The following is a 20,291-nucleotide window of genomic DNA, read 5'->3' as shown; positions in this document are numbered from 1 at the left end:
TCAGGTCTAAAATATTTTTTTAAAGGTACTGCTTTCAGCTTTATCCTAGCTCTAAAACATAAAATGTCTTCTCTGATTTATGTTCAAGATTTTATTCTCTGATTTATGTTCATCTTTCTAAGATGCAAAAATTAATGGCAACTATTTTAAAGCCACAATATTCTTAAAAAGAAAGAATTACAAATTTTATGTAATACGATTTTCTGTGTATAACTTCCTGTATCTTGAAACAAGGGCTTTAGGAGAAGCATCAAATACGAGTTTTATGGTAGTAACTTGGAGTTAGTAATAGTGCAACATTTCCAGTTACTTTTCCCCTCTAATGTTTTAATTAATTCTGACGTGTAGTACAGACTTTAATTAATCTGATTTTGTTATATTTATGTGACTACCATAAATTCAAAACTCTGGTTTATAGGTGCTCTTCTGGTACAGCTGTTGGGAAGACTGTGGAAAATTCAGAAGGTATGATGTCTTAATTACTAGTTCCTTGCGTATGTTGTTTTACTCTCCACACAGCATAGTGTGTCAGGAGGTAAAGAAAACATGAATGTTTCTTGGATTTTCTTTCCTCCCATCTTCATCATCCAGAGATTTCTTGGCTTAGCTTGATTACCCTCACCACCAACCAGCGCTGTGCTCTGAAAGCATGAGCTGAGTTGTCCAGTTGCTCTTTGAAATGGAATAAACTATAAAATAAAAATAAGGAGTTTTCTGCCTTGATTCTGGCAGTTTCCTTCACATACTTGCTTCCTTTCTGTACTCCTCACTATATTTCTGCTATGGGCTTTGTGAGGAAAAGTAAGGTGGGATGTTTGGAGCCGTGCTGCACATGGGAACAAGTTCCTGCCAGTTGGTAACAGCTCATGGAAGCAGCAGTGCAGAGACAGTGGGAGAAGTCCACCTGCAGACCTCGGCCCTGGGTGTTTTAATCGGGAGGTCCCACGTGCTCCTCTGTGAATGAATTTGCTGAGATGCTTTACCGAAAATCTCTGGCTTCTTTTGGTATTGTCCTTTTTTTTCCCCTCTTTGGGAAGACTGGGAAAATTGATGCTTGGGGTGGAAGGAACTGAGCAGTTGGTGTCAGGCTGTTGGAGCAGAAACTTGAGAGGGCACTTGTCTGCAGTACTCAGGCAGGCTGAACTGGAGAAGCCAAATGGGCAGCCATGGCAAACCTTGAACTGGGGGCTAAGACTAGGAAGGCAAGGCACTGAGAAAGGTTGGGGCTCAAACGTGTAGCTACAGGATGTTTGAAGAATCTTGAATAGGTAAATGGGTACAATCTCTTTGACATTTCTTTACCGTAGGGCCCTGATCCTGTCTTGACGCAAGACACTTAAGCTCCCCGACAGGCTTTTCTATTACCATTGCAGTAAATTGGGGCCTACATTAGCCTGCAGTTTTAAAATCCTTTCCTTAGTACGTTCAGTTGGATCAGCTTAAATCATCAATTTTCATGAGGTCAGGATTTTCTTTGGTCATCTCTTTGTTTCTAATAACAATTTAATATTGTTTCTCATAGTTACCCAAGAAGAAATTGTGCTTCCACGAAGGAAAACCTGGTGAGTGTTTACTGCTGGAATATCTCATATTGACCTGAAAGCAAATAATTGTGAGCTAAATGTAATCTATCTGCCAAAGCTGAAAAAGAAAATTCAAGTTGTGTTCCTGGGTTTAATGCCCCACTAGTGGTTTTTTTGCTGATTTGGAGCTCTAGGAATATTCTTGATTCTTACTCTTTGTGCAGAGTATTTACACTCTGTTCCTGACCTTTCTTTTAAAAAAAGTTATAGGGACTGCATTTTTTAGTGTAGTTCTGTTTCTTTGTAAAAGATCCCATTTGCTAGAAATCTGTGAACTCAAGTTCATTTGCCTGTCTGCATGTAGGCGTGTTTCCTTCAGCAAAACAAACCTGGCCATTGGTAGCTGGCTGAATAAATCCTGTTCATAAATTATGCAGCTGAACAGAAGCTACTTTGTTGGAAGCACTTAATATGAAATTGCATGACTGTACAGCAAAAACTAAGTTCATAGCCAAATGGTGTCTGCATGTAAACCTAAAATAAGGTCACTTTCGCCAAATCACTCTCAGTGGCATTTCCTTGTTTGCATGAAACACAACCAACGTCTTAAGGATCCACAGGCACAAGAGTCCTGAGAAATCTAGTTTTGTTTTGTTTGGGTTTTTTTTTTCCTCCCAAGACTTGTGTTGGAGAGGGACTCGTGTATCCATCCCGCAGAGATGGGAGGCTCTGAGAGCAGCATTCCAGGGAATTCTCTCTGTATCCCTTTCCTATGTTCTTTCTTTGGTAATGTATAATAGGGGCAGGAGTGGTAGCAGGAAACACACATGCTTTTCTGGTTTTCCTCGAAGTCTTTTTCCAGTGGTTGTTCAGAACTGAGACCATTTTTGCAGTTGAATTTTCCCTCCCTTTGTGAAAAGTGGTATTTTCTAAGTGCAGCAAAACCATTATTTCCCAGAACTGAAAATCCTTACAGGCCAGGATAATCCTGTGCTTGTTCTGCATACAATGTAATGCATAATGTTCAAAGTCTGCAAGCGAGTATTAATCCAAGCTCCTTTATGTTTAGGGATAAGCTAGCGGTTCTTCAAACATTGGCTTCTACTGTGAACAGGGTAAGTAGTTCTGTTGATCGTGGAGGTGGGTTGAGGTGTCCATCTCATGCATTAGCCTTGCACTCTGGAGTCTCTTCTACTTTGGCCACAAATTAAAGATGGGACTTTTATATTAATTTTACGTGTTTTTCACTTATACTCTACACGTTTTGCTGTGCCCTTAAAGCCTCATTCTAGTGCTAAGAGAGAGCTACAACTACAAGTGAAAGCTGTGATACTATAATAAGGCTTTTACTGGCATCAGGCGCTTTACCAGTTCAGGTTCCCAATCCTGCCTCTTCCCAGTCTCAGTCCAGAAAGCAAGGTTTGCAAAGAGCAGTGAGTGACTACTCCTGCTAAACAACAACTGTAAATGCTGTGATGCCATTCTTTAATCCTGTCTCTCTTGAATTCTGGAAATTGCATCTGATCCTGCAAGTCCCCTCAGCTTCCCCGAGACTGTTAGAGTGGGGGTCCTACTTGCTTTGCAGGGCACCGATTGCTTGCTGTGTTACAGTAAGGACCTTTTGTGGTCACTATGTTAGCTTGCCTGTGTGTGTGTAATAGAACTGCTTTTTAAACTACTTCCAAACAGGCTAAACCCTTTTGAACAAGAGGAACTTTTGTAAAATGGACATCAGGTCGTGGTTACGCTGGAAGTTTTCATTGTGCCTTAAATTCCATGAGGCACTGTGATATGCCTGTAGCACATGTGTGTACATAACTAGAAATGTTTCAGTCCTGGGTTTTACTTTCTACAGGATCCTACTGCTGCTCATTATATGTTCCAGGATGATCCTTTCCTTATGCCAAGAAATGCAGCCAATGCTGTAAGTATATCCTTTGAAATTCTTGATAGCTTCCCCCTTCCCCACCCTTGTCTAGGCTATGAAAACTCTAATTGGAGCCTAGTTTCAATTACAAAAGAAAATGAAGTATCAGATTTTTTCCATAATTTTCTCCTGTGTGTATTTCTGAATGCATGTAGCATTTCTCTGGACAAATCCACCCTGCACACGCAAAGTTATCTCTTCTTCCTGCCCTAGTAGGGACCTTCCAACTGGCACAGCTTTGTTAACATTCCTGCAAGTTAGTGGCTTACCTGCAGAGTTGTTCTGTTTCTCCATGTTCTTAGTCTGTTAAATAACTCCCAACAAGGCATTCAACATGTTAAAATTGTGTTTATGTACCTTGGATATAGACTGTGAATATGTGGTATTGCCAGTGTTGAGATTTTGTGTTTACGGTTTTGTTAAATTTGAATTAAAGGTATGAATTAAGGCACACAGGGTCACTTGTGTGTGTTTTACTATATAGACTGCATGTTATCAGTTTACTGGCCTGGCCCAGCCCCAGGAATTTTAGCTTTACCACAGAGCGGTGGTTTGGTAACTTAGGGTTATGGAAATAGTATTGAGATGATAATAGAAAGATTAAAGAACATGAAACTGAGGCAGGAGAAAGCAGAACTGGAAATGAGGGCAAGAAGGAACTGCTGTGTGTGTCACAACATAGCAAGAGAAGACTGAGAACTGAGATAAGCTGTCGCAAATAAGTGATATGTCTACAAGAGAACTTCAGTTCCTCGCCATACCAGAGGTGAAGCCATTGGGACGGGTGAAGGCAGCTGTTGAATGTGGAGAGTTTTAAAAGAAACAGCAAAGGAGGGTCTGACTTTAGAACTTGAGGAAAATAAGTTATTTGGAATCAGGTGATGCTCTAGGAAATGACAATCAGGGAGAGAAATGTCCAAGTGCCATAACACTAAAAGGAGAGATGCTTTTGAGGTTGAGGTAGTAGTACAGCATTTCAGATGTCTGGTACAGAGCTTCATCCCTTGAGTAAGTAACAAGGAAGTAAATTACCGGCTCATTTAAAGAATAGACATTCTTATATTGACATAAATACCAGAATGCTTATCTGGAATGTTGTCTTGTGCCTGTGTTTTTACTAAGAGTTGAAAACAATGCGTGAGGATAATTTGATCCTATCAGAATGCTCAGTGTTATGGAAAATGTTTTTCCTCACTCTCACCCTTTTAATTGTGTATTTCTTCATCTTGTTCTCTCCCATTCCTATGCAGCGTCTATTTGCATTGTCGATGGAGTCTGGCAGAAATGCTGCAAAATACATTATTAAGCAATTTCCTGAATATTTTGACAAGATTCTTGCAGAGCCCAACGTACCAGTAAGCTTTTTGCTTTTCATTTTCATTGTATTTGTGCTTCTTCAGGTAGTGAAATCAACTATCAGACTGGTCCAAAACTAACACAAAAACGATAATTTTGTTAACTGCTTTGCAGACAACTATGAAAGCAGTACTGTATTTCCATTACGTTTCTGAAGTGAGCATTTTTCCTTGGGAATTCAATATCATATCAGGTTCTTTAGATAAAAGTAAGAAAATAAATGTTGTTTAGATATTGACGTACTAGAATTAAAAGTGAGAGATCAAGATGTGTGGTCCTTCATCACCAGAAGGACTGCTGCTGTTAGGTTGGGAGGATCGGGAGATTATCAAGGCAGTGTACTGGGTGAAGAGTAAGGATCTTTGGTTAGTGTTTTAGCGATGGTTTAGAGAAGGTTTGAGCTCGTGTCTAACTTGCTCTCTTTGCTTTTAGTGCTTGATGCCTGAGATGCTTACACCTCAGATTGAAGGAGTGAGTGAGGAAGCTCTAAAAGAGCGTATCCACCTCAGAAGGGTGAAGGAGTCTGTGGACCTCTTTGATCAGCTCATACAAGCAAGTATGTGGTTGTCAGATTCTGTGGTGGAGCTCTACTTAAATTGTGACAAAAGTATTTTAGTATCTGTTACGGGCTGTGGAGACAATTTCACGGTTATGTTGCTGCCTTTCACAACTGACTCTGGTGAAGTGGTTCTCCAGAATTATTGGGCCCTCCCTATCTACTCGTTGTCTAACATGTCACTTCGGTGATGTGGAGAACAAATGATTTGTTGATCAGGCAGCAGATGATGTGGTGTTGAGGTTTTTTTCTTCTTGTCCATGCAGTCGAGTAGGGCCCGTTGTGGACAGATGCCATGCAATTGGGTGATACTGTTCTCCCAGCAAGGGCCCTCGTGCAGTAGCATATTGTTTGGCATAAGCTACATCCGTGCTGAGTGCTTCGCCGCTGTGTTGGACTGGTGTGGTATACCAGCTGAGGGCCCTTTCTGTGGACCTGCGCTCAAAAAATGATTCTTTCTCAGTTCCCCCTTAATTTGGACTTTATCTCTGTGATGGGGGAATGAGGAGGAAGCAATGGAAAACTGTAACTGCTGCAGCCTCTGAAGGGGGAAAACTTACTGGGAAGGTGAAACCTTGTATCTCTTCCAAGGTGGAAAGAAGATGATTGCATCGAATAAGTCTTTTATTTCATTGGTTTTAAATCTGTTTCATAGAAAGTGAAACATATAAAGTGCAGGGTTTATCCTAGAAGTAATTGTGAAAAGCAGGTGAAACCTTGTATCTCTTCCAAGGTGGAAAGAAGATGATTGCATCGAATAAGTCTTTTATTTCATTGGTTTTAAATCTGTTTCATAGAAAGTGAAACATATAAAGTGGTCTTCGCAGCAGGGTTTATCCTAGAAGTAATTATGAAAAGCACTAGAAGTTCCAGGTTTTGTGTTGGGCTTGTGCTGCTTCTGAGTTTTGGCTGTCAGCTGCCACTTCCCTCTCCCACTTCGTCAGGAAAACTACCCTTTCAGTGGCTTCAGTAGAAAAACAGATACTCGAGTTCAGTGATAAAATTGTCTCCAGCTATGAGTGGGTTTGTAGAAGTGTTAATGTCACACTCAAGTTTTACAGACTTACTAGAGAATGCCTTTATGTCAAAAGAGAACAAAGTGGTGTAACTGGGTGTTCAGAAGTTTTCTAATAGGGCGGTAGAAGAGGGTGTTCTTTAGTTTCTTTGCAATTGTTGTACATCCTCATTTTCCATAGGTACCCCTGTATCTCTGGAGACCACAAACAGCCTTTTAGATTTGTTATGCTTCTACGGAGATGGAGAATCTACTCCAGAAAAAGAGGAAGAAGAAAAAGATGAGCTGGAAGAACCAGGGGTATGAAAAACCTGTTGATCTCTATTTATTTATTTCTTTCATAGTGGGAGGGTATCAAGGTGATGTAGAGATTTTTGTACTGTGACTACCTGCCTGGGAGGTGGTGTGATGTGGGTCAGATGCAGTCAACATTCCCTAGAGATACGGCAGTTACAACAATCCTGTGTCTGACCTACTAACAAAAGTAGTTTCTGTAAAGCTGAATTTAGCAGCTGGAACCCTGTCTTGGCTTAGTTCTGCTGAACTGTCTTAACTGTTTCTCAGTGGCAGCCTTGTTATTATAGTTGCCTGCAAAGAACTTCTAGTGTAAAATCAGATAGTTAATTTTCTTCCAGTCTGAACCATAATTAGGTTTCAATGAAGTTGAGGGTTCCTTGTGTAACCTCGGAGTATCAGGTTGCAGGGTACAGTAGTAGATATATTGCACAATATCTCTCCCTGGAAAGACTGTTAAGGGAGAAGGGGCATTGCAGATTGTGCTATAGTGTAATGATTCCCACCAACTCCCCAAATACATATAATTTGTCTTGTTAGGATGTTCAATAACATAAACAGTATTCTTAATCTAATTATTGCTTCCTGAGCATTGTAATTGAAATAATTTTAATGTAACCCATTAAAAAACACCTTTGGTAGCATATAAATTGCTGCTGAACGTCTGTGTTGTTACCAAGTCACACAATTTGGTGTTTAATCATAACTTTGAACTCTGAGAAATATATCTCTGCAAAAATTTCTCCAGGTGAAGGCTTCAGAGCAGAAAGCTCCAAAGAGACAATCCCAGAGAGGTTTACAGTCATCTGGCTCTAGATGGAGGTATAGAAAATGTTGCCAATATTCCGATATTCAGCTGGTTGTACACATGCATTGTTGTTATAAAACAGGCTTAAAGGCTTTTTAGCAGCCCATACTTGCACATGTTACTTGTTAAATACATCTGTGTTTGCTAATCTTTTAAAGTGTTGATGGAAATACAGTGAGTGATTGTAGAATAGCTCAGAGTATCACAAGTAATATATTTGAATGTCAGCCCTTGGCAGTTCAGGCCACTATTTTGTTCTGTATGTTGAATCCTCTTCCTGAGGGTATCTTTTATTGAGTTCTTTAACATTCAGCTTGTTCATTGATTCTAGGGAGAACAATAATGCTGAAAGAATATTTAAGATAATGCCAGAGAGGAATGCACACTCCTATTGCACAATGATCCGGGGAATGGTGAAGGTAAAGTTATCCCTCAGTGCTGTGAGGGATTTTTTCAGCTTGTGTAATCTCACACAGTCATAGAGATTATTTATTTTTGTTGGGTTTTTTTGTTTTTTTCAGCATGGAGCTTTTGCTAAAGCTTATGACATGTACATAGACTTGCTGAATGAAAGACACAAGGGTAAGTGTCTCCTGGCTTTGACTTGTGGTCTTGTAAGTAGAACAAACCAGTTGTTGGGTACATGAATATTTGTTTCATGGCAATGATGATTGGCGCAGGGGTACGGACCTCAGCTAGATCATGGGAGCTGAATGTAACCTGTTTAATCCAGTGCAGCTGGCATGTGGCTGGCTCGCTGGAAACAGGTTTGCATGAGACTTTGCCACAGACTGAGCCATGTAGAAACTGTTTCCCGTAGAATATTAATTGTCACTTAAAATTAATTATCTTACATTTTCCAGCTGATGTGCACACCTTCAATGCACTGATTACAGCAGCCCCATATCTGAAGGAGAGGTTCTTAGAAAGATGGGAATTAGCCAAGGTAAGAAGGTAGAATGAAAGAGGTGGGAAAGGGGTAAGAGTGTAATGGCTACGTCTGTTTTATCAGCAGAATTTTGCAGTTGTTAGAGTACTGAAACCATGAGCTTTGTACGAGTTTAGTGATATCTGCTATGAACAAAGTACACTAGTCTAAAACATACAGACTAACTGCTGAGGAGTGGAAGATGTACAAAATCCAGCCTTGAACTTGTGGAATGGTTTGCCTTGTGAGAATATACCTGATCTAAGAACTGCCTGGACAGAAAGTAATTGGGAAGTTATGCTTGGAGATAAAAACAAACAAACAATTTTAGATAAAAACTCTTTGAATTGTAATTAATGGCAGTGTGATGGAAATGTAATTTTGAGGGGCAACATTCAAGGCTCCAGATTTAATGACATAACATCAATAAGGAAAAATAGAATGTAAATTAAAAAATTTCCTTGATGTTCTAGACACAATTCCCAAGATCTAACTTGATGTAATTTTGTAGTCTTGTTTTTCGAGATTTAATGACATAACATCAATAAGGAAAAATAGAATGTAAATTAAAAAATTTCCTTGATGTTCTAGACACAATTCCCAAGATTTAATTTGATGTAATTTTGTAATCTTGTTTTTATATGATTAAAAATTAGATGGTACTCCCTTAATAAGTGATCAGTTGAGGTAAAGTCATTCACTTGATGAGAAGGATTACATTGAGGAAATGCATACCTGAAAGCTGAACTGTGATCCATAATGTGTGAAGCAGTAAGGATTTGGGGATTGGACTGGGGATTTGGAGGTTGTATGAGGCTTTGAGCAACCTGGTCTAATGGGACATGTCCCTGTCCATGGCAGGAGGGTTGGAACTAGATGATCTTTAAGGTTCCTTCCAACCCAAACCATTCTGGGATTCTGTGATTTTGTTTAAGGACTTCCTGAATCATATGGCTCAACAAGAAGTGCAACCAAATCTGCTGACTTTTAATGCTTTACTGAAGACTCTGAGACAGTGTGGTGGTATAGGCAAAAGCATGTCTATATCGGTAATAAAGGAAATGGAAGCACTTGATATAGGTAAGAGAACCAGAAGGTGGTTATATTCCAGTGCCACCTCCAAAATAGTTACGAGTTCAGTAGCAAACCACACAGTAATTCCTAGTTGGAGGGAAGAAGTCCAGGGCTTGTGGAAAAAAGTATTTCTTGCTGTGTTCTCGACTTCACTATTTGTTCCCTTGTGCAAGGAACTGAAAAATAAAAATGTGTAAGTACTGAGCTGTGGCTGCTCAGCAAGGCAGTGCCAGTGGATTTCAAATTGAATTGTCATCTTCAGTCTTTGTTCAGTGTTGATTACTTATTACAATATAGTGGGTGCACTTAGCCCCTTAGGTCAAATGATGAAGCGTTTTGATGCTGTAGTCTCTTAAGTTAGGAGCATGTTTATCATTACATTTTTGCCTGTGGTAACCTCTAGCCACTCAAGGACACGTGTGCATATGCAGTGGGGGAGTGTGGCCCGTAGACTCTTTCTCAACTGGGTCCTTACCATAGTACTGCTGTAGAAATAGCAAATAATATGGATATATATTTGCAGCAGTCTGCTGAGTCTGTTAGCTTCCCATAGATCAGTCCAGGTCTGTATGTCTGCATCTCTACAGAAAAAAAAAAAAAAGCTTTTGATCTAGATGATGTTTTCTGATGTCAAGAAAACATTGCAAAAATCAGGGTGACTGACTTGGTGTCTTGTACAGGGTGCTTTGCCCTAGCAACATTCTTGCTGATACACCAAAGATAGGTTCATGAACAGAATGGAAAACTACCTAGGAAATATTTTTCTTTTTAATTGAGAGTAAGGAAGGTTGGCTGTTAGCCCCATAGCAATGTGGTGCTTCAGCTGGTGGTCCACCCTCGGATATCGTCACTCCCAGTTATATGTGAGGTCTGGTTCAACGTTAGGGTGGGCGGGGAGAGAAATGATAGAGTGAATTTATGCATGCTGCCTGTCTGGGAGGGCTGAAGACTGTGAATTAGAGCTGAGGTATAAAGCTCAGGATGAAGAATGTCGAAGTAACTTCAGTGCTTTTGCTTTTCAGAGCCCAGCCTTGCCACATATGATCATCTTCTGTCTATATTTTATAGAGGCGGTACGTGCAATATCAACTTGTCCATGAATGTGTCCTGTTTAACACCTGCATTAAATGCTTTCCAGATGTGATGAGTGAAGGCAGTTGATTTATCAATTAAAAGTCAACTTCTTATGTGTACAATCCTAATGTTACCTGCGCAGTCTGATTCTGCTTGGGTGAAGAAAATGCTACGGAGGATCATAACCTCTTACGTTTTCAGAATGGGCAGAACTGGAAGGCCATTTCCTTTCTATTTGTGGCAACAGGTTGATAAAGCTAAAGAGCAAATGCTGCTCAGTCTCTGGAGGATGGATCTGACTACAGTGCATGTGATTTCATAGACTGTGCCACTCACAGGGAAGAAATTCCATGGGGATTCTGTTTTTCTGCAACAGTTCTGTGCATTGGAGCTGTCTTGAAATATAGCTGTGTTAGAAGGCAGGAGCTCCAGTTTTGGAGATCCTTTAGCCAAAAATGTGTGGGCATGGGAAGAGAATAGACACAGTTGTAATAACTGCAGTACTTGTGTTCTAACAAATGTGGAGGAACTGCTCTGGAGTCTCGCTGGGTTTGGTTGTTTTTTTCCCTTTAATTTTTTTTTTTTTTTAATTTTGTTGATTAGATGCCTTGCTTTTCCCGGTGCAGTCTTCCAGCAGGCAGACTTCCAGGCTTGTTGGATTCCTTACTAGAAAGTCCTTCTATCTTTATAAAACTGCCCTGTTGTGCTGTGGAAATTTGGCAATAGTAGGGCACATTTTAAAGCAAATAAATTTGCAAATGGTGTGGAGCACTACGAGTAGGGGCACAGGAGAATCTGACACTTGTTTGAAATCATGTTGCTTGTTTCCTTTTCCATGTTATATTTGCAGGCTGATGCTCTTCACTAATGAAGTGCTTAGCACAACTGAGATGTGATTTTGCTTGTCTGTTTGTCTTGCAGTTGAAATTCGCCCATCAGGCATCATCTCTGATGTGCTAGATGATGTTGAAAAGAGGAGTTTCACTCCCCAGGACCCTGATGACGGTATGGCCTTCAATGTATCTTACCATCTCCATTGATTAAGCTTGGGTGAAAAGGTACCTATGCAGTCTTGCATCGAACAAGAGAATGTAGCTTTTGTACAGCTTCCTAAAGTCAAACAGATCATCTGCTTAAATCTGTCTCCAAAAGCACAGCAGTATAGTTCTCTCCAGAACACTGGCTAGCAAAACTCATCCCACACCAAAGTCTCTACGTAAGCCAAGATCCCTGCCACACTGTCAGTCTGAGCTACAAATTCAGCTTTCTAATTGAACATCTCTGTCCTCTGGGAGTCTGGGTGAATGAGCTGCTGTACGTCTCCTTGAAAATGTGAAGCTAACAGACTCCATTTTCTCCCTTTCAGCCAGATTTTTCGCCACCGCTATGGAAGTGGTAAGTACCTCTTCTCTGCGATCAGAATTCCTTTGAGCCCTCCAGCTGTTTGAGAATTACCTGTGAGTTTTACAGCCAGCCATGTAAGGTTTAGCTCTCAGTATCTTTCCATTTTTCACCTGTTGTCGATCACCTCATGTAACTTTCCTCCATAATTCTGCAATTCTTTGCTTGATACCTCCTAAATTGGTAACTTGCGTGCCTGTGATACGTGCATCTCTTGAGAGACAGCTGCGTAAGTCCCTGTCTGCTGTGCCCTACCTCCTACTCCTAGTGACACTGCAGCAGTCAGAGTGTCTCCGCACCAGAAGGCATCAGTTTAGGTTAGAAAGCTCTCACCCACTGGGAGAGTCACACATTTGTTTCAACTAAAAATGCCTAGGCGGTGAATGAACTGCATCCTCTTAAAAATGTTTGCTGTCAGCTTGTGACTCATCATACCTTTGTGATAATGAGTCTCAGAAGGATGTATTAAGTTTTATATTTGGTAGCTATAAAATCTGCCTGGTTTATTGCAGTGCTGTGATCTTAAGGATATCAAGCTTGCCTATCGGTTAAATAAGGCAATGGAGAAGGGAGACAACTGGAAATTCATGGACATGGATCGGTCAAATGCCTACTGGTGAGTGAAGTACAGCTTACATTCAGAGTTTTGTGTATCATCAATTTGAACACAAGCTAGGATTCGAACACTGTGCGGAAGGATGCTGTGTTGAACCTCAGCTGGGGTATTGTATGTACAGTTTGGGAATTAGGTGACAAAGTCCCTTTTAAGAATGGTAGTATTTTATTTTTAGTTTGTGGCCTTGCCCAAACTGAAATAGTGTCCTGGAGCATTAGTTTAGCTTAATCCTCATCCAACAACTATACCAGCCAGCTATATTTTCTACAATCCCATCGTACACTTAGGATGGCAGCTTAGGAGGTAACACCAAAGTAGTGTACGGGTCAGAGCTAGCTCTCTCATGGTGGTGTAGAAAGAGGTTGCAATACAACAGGTGTATTTAGGCACCAAACTCCTGTGTAGTTACACCATTTGACACTGTGATCTCGTGGTATCTGAAACATCTACCAGTGTCAGTAAGGGCTGCAGTCACTGAATATGGTTAAGTACTTGGAGCTTACCTGTTTAGGCATTGGAACCAGAGATGCTCCAGTAAATTAATGAAAAATTATTATCATCAGAATAAGATGTATTTTCAGGGGTGGAGTGATTCCTATGATCAGACCTTATTTGGGCTGTAAATAAATCAAAATAAATGAATGGAAATTAATCTCTCGGTGTACAGAGGTTTTTCCTATTCCGTGCGCAGATCAAGGTTCCAGGCTTGTGTGGTGAACATGCACAACTAGCCAGCTTAATTTAGTTTGCTTTTTAAAGTGGTTCTTAACCAGAGGTTGCATTTGAGAGAGGTTCACGTACCTCAAACCTGGTGTCAGTCAGGGAGATTGAATTGTTGAGACATTTTAAAATGCAGTGGTCCACTTCTTAATAATTCTGCTAGTTACCTAGTGTCAGCATTGAATTCTCCCATAAAATCTGCTCCTGCTTTTTTAATTGTATGGGATATTGCAGTCACACAGTGAAATTTGCATCATCTGCAATACAGATCTGATCAGAGCGCCATCATTTGCTAGTGTTTCTGTATGGTTTGGTTGATCTAATTGTTACTGAATTAGAACACTTTTCCCTCCTGTAGGTCAAAATTCTTTTCATTGTTGTGTATGATGGAACAAATTGAAGTTGTGTTGAAATGGTACAAAGAAATGTCACCTTCGGTAAGTGTGTCTTAGGGTAAGCAAGCTCCAAAGCTTTAGTATGGGAAAAATGAAACAATTATAGTTTACTGAAGTCATTCTCTTCCTTCCTCAGGTCTTCTACCCAACTCCTAAAAATATACTGGACCTCCTTCAAGCACTGGATGCAGCCAACCACTTGGAAGTGATCCCTTCAGTCTGGGAAGGTTAGTGACAGCCATGTGGCTATGTAGGCAGTTTGTTTGATGGAAGTCGGGAGCAATGCAAGTGGGAGGTAGTTGGGAAACATCCCAGTGCTCAGAATAGCCCTGACAAGGTGTGTTGGCAGGAGGGACATTATTCCTTAGTGCAGTGGTGGGGCTGTTGTGTTAGAGAAAGGCAGAACCGATAGCACAGACTATGGGAGAGACAGCTGTGTCACAGTTAAATGTCAGTGTCTTGGAAAACTGAACGTTTTCCAGAGGGGAGTACCTTAACAGCCCAGGTTTAACTCATTTATGTTATTTACCTGTTCTTTGCCCCTTAAGAAGAGGAGACAAGAATGCAGATAGAGGCTTTAGCACACAGAAAATATCCTACTGTCACCAACACTGAGGGGACAGACGGTTCTTTTAGGGATCTTTTGCAGAATTATGACAGCATGAAGTTTTAGTTACAATTAAAGCTTTATTTTCTTAACAGGATTTTATGATTAGCATAGCATAGAATTTATAATCAGAATAGCACAGGATTTCTGTAAGCAGAATCAGTGTAGTACAGTTTTATAAGTAGCATAGGTACAGCATTTTATAGCGCTGCTTAGTTCATGGTTTTTAATCACCTGGACCCTCTGCAGATCAGCTCAAATCTTAATACTTGGTTTGCTCTATGAACTTAAAAATCATAATCTAGCCTCAAAAAACATATAAAAGAATACGAGCTACTACACGGTCCTTGGAGGAAGCAGATGACAGTGGATTTGTCCCTAGCCACCAAAGGATCCTAGGTCTCACTGCCCAGCAACTGTTTGTTTCCCACTTAGAGCCTGTAACTGCTTGATTTTATAGACAGTGCTCTGCGTGCTGTTACCTTCCCTGTTCTGTGGCAGGGTCATCACCACCACCAGATTGCTGGGTGCCTGGGACCTTAGGGCTGTTAAGGAGGGGAGTAGTTAGCCTGGCTAGTAGGGAGGGGGAGACAAAATCTGTTTGGTTCATCTGCTTGGTGCACAGGACCTTCAGGGCCTGATAGTGAGGGGAAAGGGAATTAATACATGACCTGCTTGCTCACAGAGGATGGCCGTTTGCCTTATAAAGTGGCATTAGTTTTGCTGAGCATATTACCAGGAGTTGGGAGCAGCAGTACCAGTCACACCTAACTACTGCCTTTCTGTAAACAGATATGAAACAGCTGGGGTTTAACAGGAGACCAGAGCTGTTGGAAGAGCTCTTGTCTTTGATGAGCAGGGACCAGCACCCCGAAGAGGTAAGGAAACTGTTGTGGTTTAACCCTGGTAGACAGCTAAGCACCACACAGCTGCTCACTCACTCCCCCCAGTGGGATGGGGCAGAGAATCAGAATGGTAAAAGTGCAAAAACTCATGGGTTGAGGTAAAGACAGTTTAATAAGTAAAAGCCGTGCAGAAGCAAAGCAAAACAAGGAATTCATTCACCACTTCCCATGGGCAGGCAGGTGTTGAGCCATCTCCAGGAAAGCCGGGCTCCATCATGTGTAACAGTTACTTGGGAAGACAAACACCATCACTCTGAACATCCCCCCTTCCTTCTTTTCCTCCAGCTTTTATTGCTGTGCATGATGTCATATGGTATGGAATATCCCTTTGGTCAGCTGGGGTCAGCTGTCCCAGCTGTGTCCCCTCCCAGCTTCTTGTGCACCCCCAGCCCGCTCACTGGCAGGGCAGTCTGAGGAGCTAAAAGGGCCTTGACTCTGTGTGAGCACTGCTCAGCAATAACCAAAATATCCCTGTGTTATCAACTGTTTTCATCACAAATCCAAAACATGGCCCCATACAAGCTACTGTGAAGAAATTTAACTCTATCCCAATCAAAACCAGTACAGAAGCTCAGTGAAAAAAGTAGAGATGTCTCCCCATTTCTGTGTGCAGCACACAGACTGCATTTGAGTGCTGTACAATATATTGTCCCTGGTCAGTCCTAGAGGTCCAGTTCCAGTGCATATGCCATCACAGATTTCCCAATCTACGTGAGCTTATCCAGGCCTGCTAAGCCCTTCAGGTTGCCTTCAACCTGTAGAGAAACCTCAAATTAAGGAACTGATCCTCTTCCGTGTCACCAGAGTTTGGAAGAGTAAGGCACCCCAGCCAGCCACATCTCTGCAGAAGCACATGGCAGGATTCAGGGATTTTTAGCAAAGATGTTACTGCAGTAACGGGCTTCTCAAGCTGAGGAAGGTTAAAGGCATGTGTGTACTGCAGATGTCTCTAAATACAGCTGTCCCTGCAAAGCCGTCTTGGAACTTGCCTGGTGGGGACAAAGTGTCCTGCCAGAAGTGAAAGATTTTTCTGCCAGGAGTAATCACTGTTAATTCACAAATGTAAATCACATACAGGGCAGACCCGTAGGACCTGTAAGAGGAATTGCACTACAAAGGATATATTAATTCTAGAGGTTTGGGGATTAAAGCACGATCTTTTCCCAGGTTCAGCTGGCATTTGCCAAGTGTGCTGAAGACATCAAAGCTGGCTATGAGCAGACCGGGAGGGAGCAGGCCCCCTTAGAATGGACGGGCAGTGCGTTGGGCTGTGTGGCTCTGCTGTTCTCCAGGGTTGGGAGAACCCAGGATGCTTGGTACGTGTGTGGCTGTCGTGAGTTCTTGGCTTGCTGATGCTGTAACTCAAGGCTTAATCACAAAAATCAAAACCTAGTGACTGCCGTGGAACACCAGTGCAGACAAAAGGAGGGGATAAATCCTGCTGGGAATGTGATGAGGGGTTTTCTTAATTTTATTGTACAGTCTTGGCACCAAGTTACTGTTGCCAATCTTAAAAATGGTTTAGAACTTAATGTAGCTACTGGCTTAGAGCATCATACAGCTACTTCTGGCAAGGCAGGGTTTGGTTATTGCTTCAGTAAGCACTGCTGTTTCCTACAGCTTTTCCCATTTAGGTGGTGTGGGTTGACGGTTGGACTTCATGATCCTTGAGGTCTTTTCCAACCTTAATGATTCTATGATTTTGTAATTTTTAGAACTCATTGGAATTCAGACTGCTAAGGAGTAATTAGAGTTTAATTAAACTTTTAATTAGAATTAACCCTAATTAAAACTCTAAAGATAATATTTTTAGAACTCTCCAGTAGCTAGAAATCACTCTTGCTGTCAACTTGAAATACTGGTTAAAATATCTAGCCTCCAATTGAAAGTTCAGAGCTATTTTCTGGTAAATACAGATGTTCTCTGTGTAGTGATTCTTTTGAAACAAAGAAATGGCAAGTACGCTTCCAAAAATATATCCTGTTTTAAAGTAAACTTGCCACCGGCTGCACCATTTATTTTTTCTGCACTAGTTAAGATATTCTGTGTTAAACTAATCAATGGTATTAGCTGGTGTACATTGCATCTGTGAGAATACAGCATGGGATCTGTTTCGGATCTGTTTCAGATCTTTGAGGAAGATCATTTCATGAAATTGAAATTGCGTATGTTTCAGTGGGGGCTTATTAGTGAGATTTAGTATCTGTCTCTTCCTGTGGTTTGTGGTGGGGTTTTTTTAATTGTTGTTTTATTTTCTGTTGAACAGGAACTTGTTGGAGCATTTCCAGCAAATCAATAGGATTCCGACGTAAGTACTTTCAGGTTGTGACTTCAAGTACTGAGTCTCCCCTTTGGCTGAGGTTTTGCATTTCTGTTAAAACCAACAATAGCAGTCCACATTTTATTGTTACTTCCCAAGTGTAAGCGTGGGTGTCTGTCCCTGTGAGCACAGGAGTTTGTTTATCCAACGCTATGTTCCAAGACCAAGAATATGTCTCAAAAATTTTGAGAATGCAAAGGGGGGAGTTTAAGTGGTTGATCCTCAGGATGTCATTGAGCTCTGGGACATGGCGAACAGTTGCCACTGATTAACTTGGTATAAGAAATCCATCAGAGCAGGACTCTTGAGAACACCTCATTTCTCATGTGCTCAAAAAATTCTAATATGCTGTTAACTGAGCATAGGTGCTTCCGAGGCGTCTGGATTTGTGCAGACAAGTTTATCAAGTCAAATCCAAAATCTTCTGTGGTATCCTATTAGGATGCAACAATTAGCTTTTCTAAGGATTTTGGAGGAAAAAAATCTGTTTGAAGTAGAAAACCTCTAAGGAATAGTGATGCGTTTTTTAAAAACAAAAAAGCCCAAACAACTGCTTGGTGCTCACAGAAATGAACACCTTAGATCTGATACTGGAAATGGGAGTTTCACCGGGAAGCACAATGTTCTCTGTGGCTGCCTGCACCATTGAGCGGCCCTCTGTGTTTCCCCTGTCCTGCAGACTGCCAGTGGTGTGGCCCAAGGAGTCTTGACACTGCCAGGAGACACCAGAGCCCACCTCAGTTTGGAGAACAGGGAAAGGAGAAGAATTCTTCTGAAATCATGGTGTAGCTGAAGGGTTGTGGCTGCTGTGGGTTTTGAGTGGGAAGGGAAATAAAAGTCATTTCCCTGCTACTACCAAATGGATCAGAGGATCTTCTGGTCCCTTTCCTTCCCTTCTCTGCCAAGCTCCTTGTGGCACTAGCTGCAAACACTTGTTTCCCTGCCTAAAGTCATGAGATGTGTCCCCAGCAGCTGTCACAGGTGGCAAAGGAGAAGAGCCAGCACTTTGACATGAAACAGAGCTGGTAGAGCAGAACTAGAGTGTTGCTTTCCGCTAGGATAGGAGTTCCCAAGCACTCCACATCGGTAGGAGGTGAAGGCTGAGGTGGAGTTTCTGTCAGGACCAGAATTGAGCTGGTTGAGTGATCTGAAAATCTGTCACCTCCTCTCCCTCTCTAAAGCACCTGCTGTAAGTTAACGGCCACCTCCCCTGCGGCACTATGAACAGTCACTCTTTGCCTTTGCTTTTGCAGTGACAAGGTGATGGACGAGTTCTTGAACTGTGCTAAACAAACCAATTGCCCCGAGGAGGCAATTAAGCTGGTAAAGCTGGCGGCATCCCTCGGTCTTTCTTCATCTCAAAGGCTTAAAAGCAGAATGGAGAAGGAATTTGAACTCTCTGAAAAGCAGAAGTAAGTTGGAGTACTTCATGCTACTGCTGAAGGGGAACAGTAGAGAGGGTGCTGGAGGGGTGATTCCTGGGGAAAGGCTTCTCTGCCAAGGCAGCAGAGAGCTGGCTTTGGGAATGATGGAGCTTTGTGTTGACTCTGGTCGCTTCCCGACCCTAAAATAAACCTTCAGTTTTCAAGGAGGTTGGGATGCTTCCACATGACGCTGGGTGGACCTGTTCTTCAAGGGTAATAGGCATCAGGCAGCCCATAATTTGGAGGGGGGTTACCCTGTGTTTTGATGATCCCTTGTCAAGCAAAGGCCACAATGTGGTGACTGATTAATGGTCTGGCTTTATTACATCTGCAGGAAGGCATTGGAGAGTATCAGGTCAGACAGCGACAGCAGCGATAGTGACAGTGATAGTGACAGTGACCGTGAGTAGCTGTCCCTCTGGCCTTCACCTGGGACCAACCACAGCCTGGATGCCAGGAGGCTTCTGTGAGAAGTGAAATCACTAAGGGGATGGCTTCTGGCAGCACTGCTGAGCACTTGAGCTGGTACAGGACCTGCCTGGCAAGAGTACATTGTCCTCGTTGCGGCAAGCTAGAAGCTGTCCTGGTTAACGTTCTTTGTAACTCTAAACACAGTGTGGGGACACTAACGCCGTCTCTTCTGCACCACTGCCTGCACGAGCTGGCTTCTGCTGGGCAGCTGCTGCCTGCTTGAACAGCGTCAGTGAGAGCAGCGCTGCTTCCTGGAGGCTGCTCAGCAGGTACGAGGCTTGAGCAGGACTTCTCTTGGACATACTGCAACGTAAACCTGCACTGGATTTAATTCCTTTCCAGCTAACTTCCATGAACTACTTAAATATGAAGTTTACTCTGTAAGTAATGCAATCCTCATCACCTGTGGTGTTATTCCTCCTGCTTTTTGGTGTTTTGGAACAGCCCTTGGACTGTAGATTTGAAAAGCTACAATTTGTACAGCTGGACACTGCATCTAATAAACAGCTGACACTACATGGGGCTGTGTTCTGATAATCCCTAGTCAAAAATTGGTGATTACAAAGTGTCGCTGCTGCTCTGGGAGAGAGTAAGTAGAGTTCATACAGAACACAGCAATAAAGGGAACAAGGTGACGGGGAAGCTAACTGGGCCTTGCCGTTAACTGGCCCTGACAGCACTGTGCTGCTGGTCTCAGCTCATAGAGGAGGTGGTGTGGTTTGAGATAACAGCAATTTAATAACTAAACTACAATAAAATTGAATAATAATAATAATTTTAAAAGTCCTTTACAGTCCTGGCAGCAACTCTAACCATGAGTATGTGATCAGCTTCTCCTCAGCACAAATCCAAACACAGCCTCACACTGGCTCCTGTG

General features: G+C 41.9%; 1 protein-coding gene across 1 annotated transcript; it reads left to right on the top strand.

Moving 5' to 3' along the window:
* Positions 1-418: 418 nt before the first annotated feature.
* Positions 419-19,353, top strand: PTCD3 (pentatricopeptide repeat domain 3; the record flags this gene model as incomplete). Its single annotated transcript, XM_010082736.1, has 23 exons — positions 419-465; positions 1,523-1,562; positions 2,593-2,638; positions 3,379-3,447; positions 4,701-4,805; positions 5,239-5,362; positions 6,559-6,677; positions 7,420-7,493; positions 7,811-7,898; positions 8,001-8,061; positions 8,343-8,425; positions 9,343-9,487; positions 10,504-10,554; positions 11,477-11,560; positions 11,922-11,950; positions 12,469-12,572; positions 13,651-13,729; positions 13,824-13,914; positions 15,087-15,172; positions 16,367-16,515; positions 17,466-17,507; positions 18,773-18,931; positions 19,278-19,353. Coding segments are annotated over 23 exons (1,951 nt in total), but the record flags the coding sequence as incomplete, so codon positions are not given.
* Positions 19,354-20,291: the final 938 nt, after the last annotated feature.

Source organism: Pterocles gutturalis, unplaced genomic scaffold (assembly GCF_000699245.1).
Source record: "Pterocles gutturalis isolate BGI_N339 unplaced genomic scaffold, ASM69924v1 scaffold1830, whole genome shotgun sequence".
Classification (NCBI taxonomy): domain Eukaryota; kingdom Metazoa; phylum Chordata; class Aves; order Pterocliformes; family Pteroclidae; genus Pterocles; species Pterocles gutturalis.
This window is presented reverse-complemented; position numbering and strand designations above follow the sequence as displayed.